At 38.9% G+C, this 14612-nt stretch overlaps 1 protein-coding gene across 31 annotated transcripts in view; it reads right to left on the bottom strand.

The window, feature by feature from the left end:
• The window catches only part of LOC139762982 (negative elongation factor D-like), a 303098-nt gene that overhangs the window by 265840 nt on the left and 22646 nt on the right, over window positions 1-14612 (bottom strand). For all 31 annotated transcript variants that reach the window (XM_071688451.1, XM_071688450.1, XM_071688452.1 and 28 more), the window contains 2 exons: window positions 12297-12403; window positions 11390-11499 (listed from right to left, as the gene is read on the bottom strand). In XM_071688451.1, coding sequence (XP_071544552.1) covers window positions 11390-11499; window positions 12297-12403 — 217 coding nt within the window. The remainder of the gene's footprint in view (window positions 1-11389; window positions 11500-12296; window positions 12404-14612) is intronic.

Raw genomic sequence — 14612 nt, 5'->3', positions numbered from 1 at the left:
ACTTTCTTCTAACTGATTTCCTTCAACTTTTATACCACTTACCATTAAAGATCATATTCATGTATGTTGACACTATGCACATAAAGAACAAATGAAGTATATACAGGTCCTGCTCAAAGAGACACGTACAAAGGCAAATTGAGATGCCATTATGCCGTCACCAGATAGCTCAGGAAGGCCCAGTTATGTATGTATGTCATGCAAGAGTCACCAGTAGGTGAGACCCTGGTTCAGTGTGTTGTATTATGGTAATCAGCGAGATTCCTGCTCAGTGTATCACATAAGAGTCAGATCCATTCCCCCGTGTAAGTACCTTTTCAAAGAAGTCTCAGTTTCATCTAAAAATATCCTATATGAACACTTGGTGTAAACAAAATAGAATCTCAAGAGTTAGTGACAATAGCATTAGAAAGAGATTATGATATGCGTGTCATTTCCATACCTTGGTTAGATATCAGCAATCAGCAATAGAGATTTCCTCACCAAATATTCAATATCTGGGTAAACTCCATGTCAAAGGGACAGTGGAAACAATGTAGGCATTAGTGTCCTGCTCTTTGTTAAGTTCATTTGAATCTTAGTAAAAAATGTAGCCATTGAGAATGTCAACATAATTTTAGTAAAATTAAAGATAAATCTCATAATAAATAGCAGAAAGACTAGCTCACAGGCTCCCAAATAGACACTAGAGGTAAATGAGAGATTTTATGATCAATTAGCAGAAATTTGTTACATACAAGATTCTAGTACAGTAGTCTTTAACATACTGGTATCTAAAAAAAGTGGGTCTGATTCCAGTATCTCTAAGTGTGGACTCTACCTAAATTTGTTTGAGAGTGCCTTAATCCAACTAGTCAAGCAACCTTCTCACGACAGGAATGCATTAGGTTTAGTTCCGGCTAAAAATGAGGCTCTCGTTAATAATGATGGAGAAAAGATTGGTACAAGTGATCACCGAAAAATCACTTTTGAGGTCACTTTCAATACTTCATGTAAAGTTGATCAACATGACAGTTGCCAAAAAATAACTGATATCAAACATACAAATATTAATGATCTTCCCTGTGCTCTTAACAGGCAAACCTAGGATGATAAGATCAATGAAAAAGAGTCCTGAGAAGTTTTACCCAAGAACAACAAAGGAGACTGCCCTTTTCAATAAGTTACTTGCTACAGGAACAGTCCCAAGTGAATGAAAGTCTGCCAATGTAACAATGATATTCAAAAAAGGTAACAAGTCACAGCCCAGAAATTACTGTCCTATTAGCTTAAAGTCTGTAGCTGCAAAACTTATGGAAACCATCATTCAAGATAGAATTATAAACCATTTACAGGACCACCACTTAATACACGATTCTTAGCAAGGTCTTTCTTTTATGATATAATCAACATATATGACAAAACTATAGCAGTTGATCTTCAAAGCATTCAATAAGGTTCTGCATCACAGGTTACTAGCAAAATTTAGTCACATAGCAATGATGAGATTGTACTTCAGTGGATAGGAAATTGGTTAATTGGCCACAAACAAAGAGTAGTGATCAATGGTGAAGCTTCAGAATGGTAAGACATAACAAGAAGAGTGCCACAAGGATCAGCATAATATCAAAATTTAATGATAACACAAAACACAAAAAATCTACAAATGAACTTGAATGTCTACAGCTTCAAACTGACATAGACAATTTGATGGACTGGTCTTATAGGAGACAATTTAATATTCAATATTGATTTGTGCAAAGTTTTACATATCAGTGGTAAAAATAAGAAAAAAAACAAAAGGACAAATTCTGTTGACCTGCTAAAGGTAAATGAGGAGAAAGACTAAGGCATAATAATCTCTGGTGACCTAAAACCAAGTACGCAGTGTAAAAAACAGTAAAAGAGCAAATAGCATTCTTGAATTCATAAGTAGGACCTTTAAATCAAACTCCAGGAAAATCATCCTAACACTTTACAGTTCACTGGTTTGTCTATATTCTGAACATTATGTTTACTTTCAATTATCCTATCTAAAAAAGACAAAAACAAAATGGAAAGGGTACAATGTCAAGCTACTGGACTGAGAAACAAATCCTACAATCCTATTCACCTTGGAAAAAAGAATGTTAAGAGGTGATCTGCATGACATATTCTTTGTGCCTCCTTAACCACACTAATAATTCGCAAGTAACTATCTTTGAATTATATGCATACCTTCTAACTTTTACCACATTAATCTGCGAGTTTCTGATACCTTCCACTAACACAAAGCCTTGAAAGGACCTAACAGTCTATTGCTGTTTGAATTCCTTTGTGCCAAGAAGTGAGATCCCAGCTCAGTGTGTCATCAGCAAGGGGAAGCCCAGCTTAGTATATCAGTCATCACTGGGTGAGATACTAGCTTTGGGTGTCCTTTGTGGCATTACTATCCCATATCCAAGTTCAACATGTTTCACTGGATTTACCACAGAGTAAGATCCCTGGATTTCCCATAATTTAGTTTCAGTACTTTCATCATTTTCACGTTTAATCAGTAGCAAAGTGCACCAAAACTTATGATTAAATAACTTAACATTACCATTAACCTATCGATTTATCAAGGTGTTCCCATTTATGAGTGATGGACTAAGTGCACAGAGCCACTCAGATCTTTCTCACACATCCTCAAATCAAGTTCAGTTTGTTAAAGCAAATAAAGAGTTCCACACTAACAAGAGTGCATTTGAAGTTTTAAATTTGCCCAAAAGGTATAATTATCAAGAGATTCCGGGAAAACTCACAGCAAATTCGACAACAGCCTTATGTCTAGTATCCTCTGGTGACTGAAGGAAATTTGAAGTTGATGTCTTTAGAATTCTTGAGAAAACCTCAATTTGTTGTGCTGCTATTGATATGCTGGTGATCTCCCCTTGGAAGCCTGCATCCGAGATTAACTTTAAATACATACATTCTGTACACATAACAAGAATGATTGGATTCTTTTCATATAATACAAAAATTTTCAGACAGCAAAATTATGACCTCTCTATCATTAAGTGTACATAAAATGCTGTGGATAGTAGGAGGCCAAGGGGGAAATATATATATATATATATATATATATATATATATATATATATATATATATATATAGTGATAGTTTTCATGCATGGTGTTTTTGACAAGAAAATAGTGAAGTTGGAGAAAAATGTAGCTTAGACATTGAAGCTTATTGATACAGTGGTGAAATTGATGAGAACTGCTATTGACGTTTGTGTGAATAAATTGTACATTTCCTTTTCCATAGCCAGAGGTTGAACCATTATGTGACATTCATTTTTTTAATTCATTTCAAGCTAAAAGTTTGTTTTCTAAATTGTTTCTTACATTTTTCATATGTATATATATGTATGTGTGTGTGTGTGTGTGTATGTGCGTATGTGTGTGTATGTGTGTGTGTGTGTATATGTATATATATATGTATATTATCCCTGGGGATAGGGGTGAAAGAATACTTCCCACGTATTCCTCGCGTGTCGTAGAAAGCGACTAGAGGGGACGGGAGCGGGGGGCCGGAAATCCTCCCCTCCTTGTATTAACTTTCTAAAATGGGAAACAGAAGAAGGAGTCACGCGGGGAGTGATCATCCTCCTCGAAGGCTCAGAGTGGGGTGCCTAAATGTGTGTGGATGTAACCAAGATGTGAAAAAAGGAGAGATAGGTAGTATGTTTGAGGAAAGGAACCTGGATGTTTTGGCTCTGAGTGAAACGAAGCTCAAGGGTAAAGGGGAAGAGTGGTTTGGAAATGTCTGGGGAGTGAAGTCAGGGGTTAGTGAGAGGACAAGAGCAAGGGAAGGAGTAGCAATACTCCTGAAACAGGAGTTATGGGAGTATGTGATAGAATGTAAGAAAGTAAATTCTCGATTAATATGGGTAAAATTGAAAGTTGATGGAGAGAGGTGGGTGATTATTGGTGCATATGCACCTGGGCATGAGAAGAAAGATCATGAGAGGCAAGTGTTTTGGGAGCAGCTGAATGAGTGTGTTAGCGGTTTTGATGCACGAGACCGGGTTATAGTGATGGGTGATTTGAATGCAAAGGTGAGTAATGTGGCAGTTGAGGGAATAATTGGTATGCATGGGGTGTTCAGTGTTGTAAATGGAAATGGTGAAGAGCTTGTAGATTTATGTGCTGAAAAAGGACTGATGATTGGGAATACCTGGTTTAAAAGCGAGATATACATAAGTATACTTATGTAAGTAGGAGAGATGGCCAGAGAGCGTTATTGGATTACGTGTTAATTGACAGGCGTGCGAAAGAGAGACTTTTGGATGTTAATGTGCTGAGAGGTGCAACTGGAGGGATGTCTGATCATTATCTTGTGGAGGCTAAGGTGAAGATTAGTATGGGTTTTCAGAAAAGAGGAGTGAATGTTGGGGTGAAGAAGGTGGTGAGAGTAAGTGAGCTTGGGAAGGAGACCTGTGTGGGGAAGTACCAGGAGAGACTGTGTACAGAATGGAAAAAGGTGAGAACAATGGAAGTAAGGGGAGTGGGGGAGGAATGGGATGTATTTAGGGAGTCAGTGATGGATTGCACAAAAGATGCTTGTGGCATGAGAAGAGTGGGAGGTGGGCCGTTTAGAAAGGGTAGTGAGTGGTGGGATGAAGAAGTAAGAGTATTAGTGAAAGAGAAGAGAGAGGCATTTGGACGATTTTTGCAGGGAAAAAATGCAATTGAGTGGGAGAAGTATAAAAGAAAGAGACAGGAGGTCAAGAGAAAGGTGCAAGAGGTGAAAAAAAGGGCAAATGAGAGTTGGGGTGAGAGACTATCAGTAAATTTTAGGGAGAATAAAAAGATGTTCTGGAAGGAGGTAAATAGGGTGCGTAAGTCAAGGGAGCAAATGGGAACTTCAGTGAAGGGCGTAAATGGGGAGGTGATAACAAGTAGTGGTGATGTGAGAAGGAGATGGAATGAGCATTTTGAAGGTTTGTTGAATGTGTCTGATGACAGAGTGGCAGATATAGGGTGTTTTGGTCGAGGTGGTGTGCAAAGTGAGAGGGTTAGGGAAAATGATTTGGTAAACAGAGAAGAGGTAGTAAAAGCTTTGCGGAAGATGAAAGCCGGCAAGGCAGCAGGTTTGGATGGTATTGCAGTGGAATTTATTAAAAAAGGGGGTGACTGTATTGTTGACTGGTTGGTGAGGTTATTTAATGTATGTATGACTCATGGTGAGGTGCCTGAGGATTGGCGGAATGCGTGCATAGTGCCATTGTACAAGGGCAAAGGGGATAAGAGTGAGTGCTCAAATTACAGAGGTATAAGTTTGTTGAGTATTCCTGGTAAATTATATGGGAGGGTATTGATTGAGAGGGTGAAGGCATGTACAGAGCATCAGATTGGGGAAGAGCAGTGCGGTTTCAGAAGTGGTAGAGGATGTGTGGATCAGGTGTTTGCTTTGAAGAATGTATGTGAGAAATACTTAGAAAAGCAAATGGATTTGTATGTAGCATTTATGGATCTGGAGAAGGCATATGATAGAGTTGATAGAGATGCTCTGTGGAAGGTATTAAGAATATATGGTGTGGGAGGCAAGTTGTTAGAAGCAGTGAAAAGTTTTTATCGAGGATGTAAGGCATGTGTACGTGTAGGAAGAGAGGAAAGTGATTGGTTCTCAGTGAATGTAGGTTTGCGGCAGGGGTGTGTGATGTCTCCATGGTTGTTTAATTTGTTTATGGATGGGGTTGTTAGGGAGGTAAATGCAAGAGTCCTGGAAAGAGGGGCAAGTATGAAGTCTGTTGGGGATGAGAGAGCTTGGGAAGTGAGTCAGTTGTTGTTCGCTGATGATACAGCGCTGGTGGCTGATTCATGTGAGAAACTGCAGAAGCTGGTGACTGAGTTTGGTAAAGTGTGTGGAAGAAGAAAGTTAAGAGTAAATGTGAATAAGAGCAAGGTTATTAGGTACAGTAGGGTTGAGGGTCAAGTCAATTGGGAGGTGAGTTTGAATGGAGAAAAACTGGAGGAAGTGAAGTGTTTTAGATATCTGGGAGTGGATCTGTCAGCGGATGGAACCATGGAAGCGGAAGTGGATCATAGGGTGGGGGAGGGGGCGAAAATTTTGGGAGCCTTGAAAAATGTGTGGAAGTCGAGAACATTATCTCGGAAAGCAAAAATGGGTATGTTTGAAGGAATAGTGGTTCCAACAATGTTGTATGGTTGCGAGGCGTGGGCTATGGATAGAGTTGTGCGCAGGAGGATGGATGTGCTGGAAATGAGATGTTTGAGGACAATGTGTGGTGTGAGGTGGTTTGATCGAGTAAGTAACGTAAGGGTAAGAGAGATGTGTGGAAATAAAAAGAGCGTGGTTGAGAGAGCAGAAGAGGGTGTTTTGAAATGGTTTGGGCACATGGAGAGAATGAGTGAGGAAAGATTGACCAAGAGGATATATGTGTCGGAGGTGGAGGGAACGAGGAGAAGACGGAGACCAAATTGGAGGTGGAAAGATGGAGTGAAAAAGATTTTGTGTGATCGGGGCCTGAACATGCAGGAGGGTGTAAGGAGGGCAAGGAATAGAGTGAATTGGAGCGATGTGGTATACAGGGGTTGACGTGCTGTCAGTGGAGTGAATCAAGGCATGTGAAGCGTCTGGGGTAAACCATGGAAAGCTGTGTAGGTATGTATATTTGCGTGTGTGGACGTGTGTATGTACATGTGTATGGGGGGGGGGGTTGGGCCATTTCTTTCGTCTGTTTCCTTGCACTACCTCGCAAACGCGGGAGACAGCGACAAAGTATAAAAAAAAAAAAAAAAAAAAAAAATGCTCTTTTACTTGTCCATTTAACTATTTATCTATCTGTATATCTAATCTGTGCACTTCTCTATCTTCTTTCACTATTTTTCATTATTTCCCACTTTAGCGAGGTAGCATTAAAAACAGACAACTCCGCCTTTGGGGAAATAGCATGACCAGACCCCTTCTTTTATTCCTTCTTTTGGAATGTAATCATACTGCAGAGGAGACTTTCCAGCCTCCTCCTCATGCTTCTCTTGGACACCTACAAATGCAGAAGATATATGGGGAGCATTTTCCCCTATCCTTTAGAATAATCTATCTATCTACCAATTGAACTATGTACTTACCAAACTATCTTCCTACCTATCTACCATACCTACATGGTTTTTCATGCCTGTTCATCATTTTGCACTGTTCCACCCACCACAATGTCAATTTCCAATTATCCAAAGCACTATACTCAGTATACTGTACGTAATATTCAGTTTGGCTATGTCAAATATTCATTCCAGGCTGTCTTTTTTCACACGAGTCTAACAGGGATATCTCACTTTAATATGTTACGTGATCATTAGGTAAAATTTACCTTAATAGTGAAGTTAAGCATCAGACACTCTGTGAACTCCTCTGCCAACTGATACACAACTGAACGCCATGTACTGTGTTCAATGAGTTCCGTCAACTATCCTGGTGCCTGTAAGCAAATAAGGTAGTTCCATCTTAGTATAACTTCATACTATATTATCATCCTCACAGCCACAAAACTTTCAGTAAAAAAGAAGTAGCCTTGAGCTTCAAAAGGCTAATCATATGTCCCTCCAGCACTAAAAAGTTTGATTATCTGCTAAAGAGATGTGGGAATACATAGGACTTTTACAAATTTAGTGGCAAATGAAATTTTGTATGAGGACAAAGTGAAAAAGTGCTAAGACGTATGTAGCAATTGTAGGGGAGTAAGTCTTGCAAATATACCAGAAAAGGAGCATGCAAGATTTGATTGACAGAGTGATGAAAATGACTGAATGCAGAGTAAGCGACGAGCAAGGGAATTTTACGAATGACAGGGGATTTGTGGACCAGATTTTTGTGGTGCATATTCTAAAAGCAGTATGCAGCTTCTAAGGATCTGGAGAAAGAATATGACAAGAAATGAGTGGAATGCTTTATGGAATGTCTTAACGATATATGGGGTTGGGGGATAACTGCTGGATGATATGAAAGCCTTTTACTGAGTAGCAAATGCATGTTTAACAGTGGATGGAGAGCTACGTGAAAGTTTTGATGGGTGTGGGGCAGGGCTGCATGATGTCACCTTGGCATTTTAACATATATGCAGTGGGAGTAATAAGAAGGATGAGAGGAAAACTAGAAAAAGGGAGTGCAGAGACGGAGTGTGGAGGTGACTTATGAGGCTCATGACAATCCTGTTTGCAGAAGGTTGTAAATGTCTTTTATGATGTATGTAAGTGTAGATGACTGAAGGTATATGCAAGTAAAAGTAAAATAACTGTATTTGAAAAGAAAGAGTGAAAATAAAGATTTTGCAGAGTCCTACAGAGTGAAAGAAAAAAGTGTACTAAACTCTGTAATACATAAGAGAGAGAGAGAGAGAGAGAGAGAGAGAGAGAGAGAGAGAGATGGAAGGATAGATAAGGGAGAGAGCAGTACAGGGTAAGGAGTCATTGAGTCCCTTAATACAATAATGATGAGTAGAGGAAAACATAAGGAAGCGAAGAAAGGATTAAGGGACAGCATAGTCCTCCAGTCTTTGACCTATGTAACTGAAATATGAACATGGAATGAGTCACAGAGTGCAAAAATCCAGGCAGTGGAAATGAACTATTGAAGAGGTGTATGAGAGATTTGGTAAGGCAGGGAATGTATGGGAAATAAATTGAGTGAAACATAATAATACTTTGAGGGAGTTTGGTTTAGTGGAAAGAATGCAAGGCTGGGTGTTTACAACGAGAGTGTATGATAGTACAATTAAAGGGGTTGGTATGACCACCAGTAACATGGGGAAACAAAGTGGAATAGTACTGGAGGGAGAGATATGGAGGAAGAACATATGGAATGGTGTATGAGAGAGAGAGAGAGGCATGTACGGACAAGGATACTCTTGCCATGGCCATCCCCTTGACAGGAGTTCCTGGAAGGAACAGGCTTCAGAGATAGAGTTAGATAGAGAGACCAATCACATGAACAAGTTTCTGTTTCTGGTTTTCAGATGAACCAGAAAGAGTCCAAGTAACTGTTCAGTTTCTTGATACATGCTATCAAGCTGGAGGAATTTCTAATATTAGACTAAACCAAGTTTGTACTTGGAATATAACATCAGTTCTGATTAAACAAATCCTAGCATAGTACAAAGAGACAAATGAAATCTCAAATCAATGTATGTAAATAATCTTCCACAATAAACACAGTTGATGTTACACTTACATCTCCCTCCTCTGTAAAGATTGTATCAGCTTTTTTGGGGTCAAATGTCTTCAAGATCATAAGTTTAAGGTGGTTTTCTACCATGGCCTGTACATCATTTATCCTTGCACCTGTGACAAGAAAACCATCATTGAAGAATTTGACTTAATATTCCAGACATTCTAACCTAAAAATTGGAGACAGCCTATATTTGCCGATGGAAAAATTTTCTGAGAAAAACTACAAAACAATAGTGAGATGATAACTTACTGTATGTCTTTGCTTAACAGCCAGCTTAAGCAAATTAAGAAGCTGCATATGGGCTGAAAGCATACTTGTTTCCACTAAAACTAACCACAAATATTTACTCTACAGAATGAGGCACAGAGAATGACTCAAGGTCACTGGAAGGAGTAACAGATTAAAGTAGTAGGTAGGAACATAAAGCAGAGCAGTAGGTAGAAACATCTGGTAGAAATAGTAACTAGGAAGATTAGGTGGGAGCATTAGGTAGAAGTAGTAGGATGGTACATTAAAAGAAATAGTAACTAGGAACATTAGGCGGGAGCATTAGGTAGAAGTAGTAGGATGGCACATTAAGCAGGAACATAAGGAAGACACATTATGTAGTAGTCAGTAGGAATATTAGGTATGAGCCTCTGCAAACACTCTACCTTCTGCCAATGGCCTGTTAAGGGTTACACCTATGCACTTGGGTATAAACACTGGATCAGGAATATGAAGCGAGGTGATGAGATATGGTGGCTTTAAGGGACATCCTCACACTGTACTAGTTTTGACATACAAGACAGAAACAAAAAAGAAAGTGACAAAAGATAATGGGATGAGGGGCACACCCCATCAAACTTTCATATAAATTACAACAAATGGAATAAAAAAAACCTTAATTCTATTCCCAAAGAAAAAGAAGCATAAAAAGTTATATCTATCTATCTATCTATCCATATCTCTGATGCCCATTTCCTCCGGGAACTCCCATAAGGGGTGGCCACAGCAAAAGTCTCTACTTATCCCTGTCCTTACATGCCTCCCTCACATACATTATTCCATGCATTCTTCCTCTGTTTCTCTCTCTCCAGTATTCCTCCACCCTATTTGCCTATGTCACAGGTGGTCTTCCACTCACATCAACCCCTTTAATTGTACCACAGGTGTCTTCCACTCATACTAACCCCTTTAATACTCCTGTCATACATACTTCTTGTAAACTCCCAGTCTTGCATTCTTTCCACATGCCCAAACTACCACAAAGAATTACATTTCATCCATTCAACCACTCCACAATTCACTCCCTTTGCATTCCTTGCCATACCACATCTCTCATGCACCCTTTCTATTCCTAATTCATTCCATCTAGTCACACCACATGCTCTTCTCAAATAGCTCATTTCCACAGCCTGGATTCTTGACCTCTGTGCCTCATTCCACATTCATGTTTTGGCTGTAGAGGTCAGGGCTGGGAGGTCTATGCTGTCTCTTAATCCCCACTTCACTTTCATACTTACACCTTTACCCTTCACTATTCTATTAAGGGACCCAATGACACTTCAACCCTGCACTGCTCTCTCCCTTATCACTCCTTCCATATCACCACACTTACTCAAGAGAGCTCCCAGATACTTAAATTTTCTCACTTCTTCCAGTCTTTTCTCCTCATATCCTCATCACAATTTAGTACACTTTCTTTTTTCACACTACATGGTTCTACAAAATCTATACTTTCACTTCGTTTCCCTTCAAACATCATACTTTACTTTTCCTTGCATTTACCTTCAATTTCTTATGCTTAAACACATTATAAAACACATACATCCTTCTGCAACTCCTCTTCACTCTCCGCAAACAGGCATGCCACTAGCCACACTCATCATTTCTTCAAAAATACCCCCTCCAACTTCCTTTTAATTCCTCCTTTTGATTCAGCAATTCCCCTTCCTTACTTCTCACATCACTGTTTCCACTCCTATCCACCTCTCGCCTTTTTCATCTCCTTTCAGTATACTGTAGTTTCTTATTTCCTAAAACTTTTCACTTAACTTTCTTCCAAAATCTTTATCTACTCTTTCTTTGCTTTCCTCTAACAGCTTCTTAACATTCCGCTTACAGCCTCATGTTAATATCTAAATGCTAATTCAAGACATACCAGAGAAAGGTCATTAACCTTGCAATGGGATTCAAATGCAATACTCAGCATACCTGTCAAGATAAGCCACTCAGCCATCAGGTTGGCCATCTGAGCCACAGCCTGGTAGTTTTCAGACAACATTTCAATAACTTGCTCAGGATTTCCACCAGCTTGGAAGTATCTGGAGAAGGAAAAACAACTAGGATTTTCATATAATGCCTGCAGGTTCTGAACTCATATGGTTTCTCAATCAATTGTGGTAACTGGATGGATCATTTTAATCAAGAGTTGTGAATGACAATTTGAACTAGTAATAAGAATCTCATCCCTAGTAGAAATCCAAGTCTTTTTATAACACTATTGATTATGACAATCTATGGTTCATAATGAAAATTCAAGACAATCAATAAGACATTATGGTTAAAAATAACCTCAGTTAAAAGGAAAAAATGCATATTCACAATAGAAATTCAAAATCAAATAAATAAAAGTACAGGGTATGTGAGTAGATTTTACATAAAATTATACAGTAAGCTAAATAAATCAGTTCATATTTTCTATATGAAAATTAATGGTGATATCGAGGGCATGGGTTTGCCATTCTTAGGACCCAGTGTGTTTCTCCATATCAAGCACTATCCCTGCAGGTGGTAAACTCTATTTGGGTTACTCTGCTCCTAAGTTAAGAGAGACAAGGTCCTAGAATATACGGATGAGAATTTCCTTTATCACCATGTCAATCAGCATACAAGAACCTCTGAGGATGATACACTGTCTTGGTTGATTTTGTCTTTAATCATTACAGCATACACAAGTAGCATGAGAATTGGCCATAACAAATATAAGTGAAATAAATGCAAAGATCAAAATGAAATAAATGCAAAGTAATGAGGATGGCATGCAAATGTAATTGAAATATACAGAAATAAGCTACAGGAATCTGTATGTGAAGAAAGCCTTTAAGTTGACCTGGCTGACCTCTTAAGTGTTGAAAATATACCAGGCTCCATGATGAAGTCAGTGCTCGAGAACTGCCGTAGGCAGTTGGACTGAATGTCCGCTGGACTGAGGGCTTCATCTTCCTCCTGTCAACAGAAGAATGAAAATTAGCATTTATGGGACTTGAACAAATTATCTAGCTTTCCAATGAAAGCTGTATGTTTGCTTAAGGCCAAGACTCACAAAGGGGAAAGTGATGATATGTGTGGATCCATCTAAGAAGAAAAATATGGCTTGGAACATGTGAAATTCCCTAAACCTTTCAACCACTCCACGCATATATATTCAGTGTCTGGGTAACAATGCCAACCATGTATTCACAAATTGAGATTTCCTGCTGAAATTCCAAGGCTAAGTTCTGGGTTGGTTATATGAGTTTGCTGGATGCCTTTACTGAACATACTAAATTCAGTTGCCCTTTACACAAGGAAGAGTGAAGTATCACAGTTTATGCTGATGCTTATGCCACAGCCAAATTTTCCTTAATTTCCAACTAAACTGCCCTTACCCTGGTGAACCTAATAAATTTGCTTTTATCCACATTTACTTCCAAGCTTGGTCACAACTTTGACAAGTTTCCCAAATCTGCCATCAGTGGTGTATCATCAGCAAACAACAACTGACTCACTTATCAGAATCTTTCATCCCTAACAAACTGCATAATTGCTCCTCTCTCCAAGACTCTCACTTTACCTCCCTTACCACCCCATTCATAAACAAACTGAACAACCATGGTGACATCACATACCCTTACCACAGACCAAGCTTCATTTGAAACCATTTACTCTCTCTTTCTTCTCACTGATAATGTTTCCTCTTTTCCAAAAACCCGTACTAATCTTCTCCTTCACCTCCAAAATACAATGATCAGACATCCCACCAGCTGCCCCTCTCAACATACAGCCAAAAGTATCTCTTTTACTCGCCTATCAATTACTATGTAATCCAATTATGCCCGCTGAACATCTTTCTTATTCACATACATGTACTGATGTATGTCCCCTCTTTTTAGTCCAGATATTCCCAATCACCTGTACTTTTCCAGAAGTTCTTCATCATTTCCATTCATAATACTGAACATTCGTGTTCAAATCACCCATCACTAATACCTGGTGTCTTAATCAAAACTGCTGACACACTCACTCATGGCCAGGTGCATTAACACTAATAATCACCCATCTCTTGCCATCCACTTCCATTTTTACCCACATTAGGCTAGAATTTACTTCCTTACACTATTCCATACACTACCACAACTCCTGCTTCAGGAGCAGTACAACTCCTTCACTGGCTCTTGTCCTCTCACCAACCCCAGACTTTACTCCTAAAGACATTTTAAAACTATCCTTACCTGTACTCTTCAGATTTGTTTCACTCAGAAATAGACCATCTTAATTATACCACCAATCTCTCCTTTCTTCTCATCTTTGTTACATCCACACACATTAAAACACCCAAGCTTGAGGATTCAAGGAAGATGACCACACAGACATAGACAGACACACACACACACACACACACACACACACACATACACACGTGTGTGTTGAAAAGGTTAGGACAAATGGAGAGAATGAGTGAGGAAAGGTTGACAAAGAGGATATATGTGTCAGAAGAAGCCGGAGACCAAAATGGAGGTGGAAGGATGGAGTGAAAAAGATTTTGAGCCATGCAGAAGGTTGAAAGGCATGCATGGATAAAAGTGAATTGGAACGATGTGGTATACTGGGGTCGATGTACTATCAATGGACTGAACCACAGCATGTGAAACATCTGGGAAAAGCCATGGAAAGGTCTGTGGGTCCTGGATGTGGATAAGGAGCTATGGTTTCTGTGCATTACTCATGACAGCTAGAGAATGAGAGACTATATGTGCATTTATGTATATCCATGCGGATGTGGGTGGGTTGGGCCATTCTTAATACCTTCCACAAAGCATCTCTATCATGTGTATATATAGATATCATTATATCATATCTAACTGCTGTTTCCCCCATCAGCGAGGTAGCACAAGAAAACAGATGAAAATGGCCCAACCACTCATATACACATATATATACATAAATGCCCATACACACACATATAAATATCAATGTACACATACATATAGACACAAAGACATACATATATATATATATATATATATATATATATATATATATATATATATATATATATATATATATATATATATACACACACATAAATATTCATACTTGCTGCCTTCATCCATTTCTGTCACTACCCCACCACACAGGAAATAGCCCCCTACAGCAAGGTAGAGCCAGGGAAAAA

This window comes from Panulirus ornatus, chromosome 45 (assembly GCF_036320965.1).
Source record: "Panulirus ornatus isolate Po-2019 chromosome 45, ASM3632096v1, whole genome shotgun sequence".
Taxonomy (NCBI): domain Eukaryota; kingdom Metazoa; phylum Arthropoda; class Malacostraca; order Decapoda; family Palinuridae; genus Panulirus; species Panulirus ornatus.
This window is presented reverse-complemented; position numbering and strand designations above follow the sequence as displayed.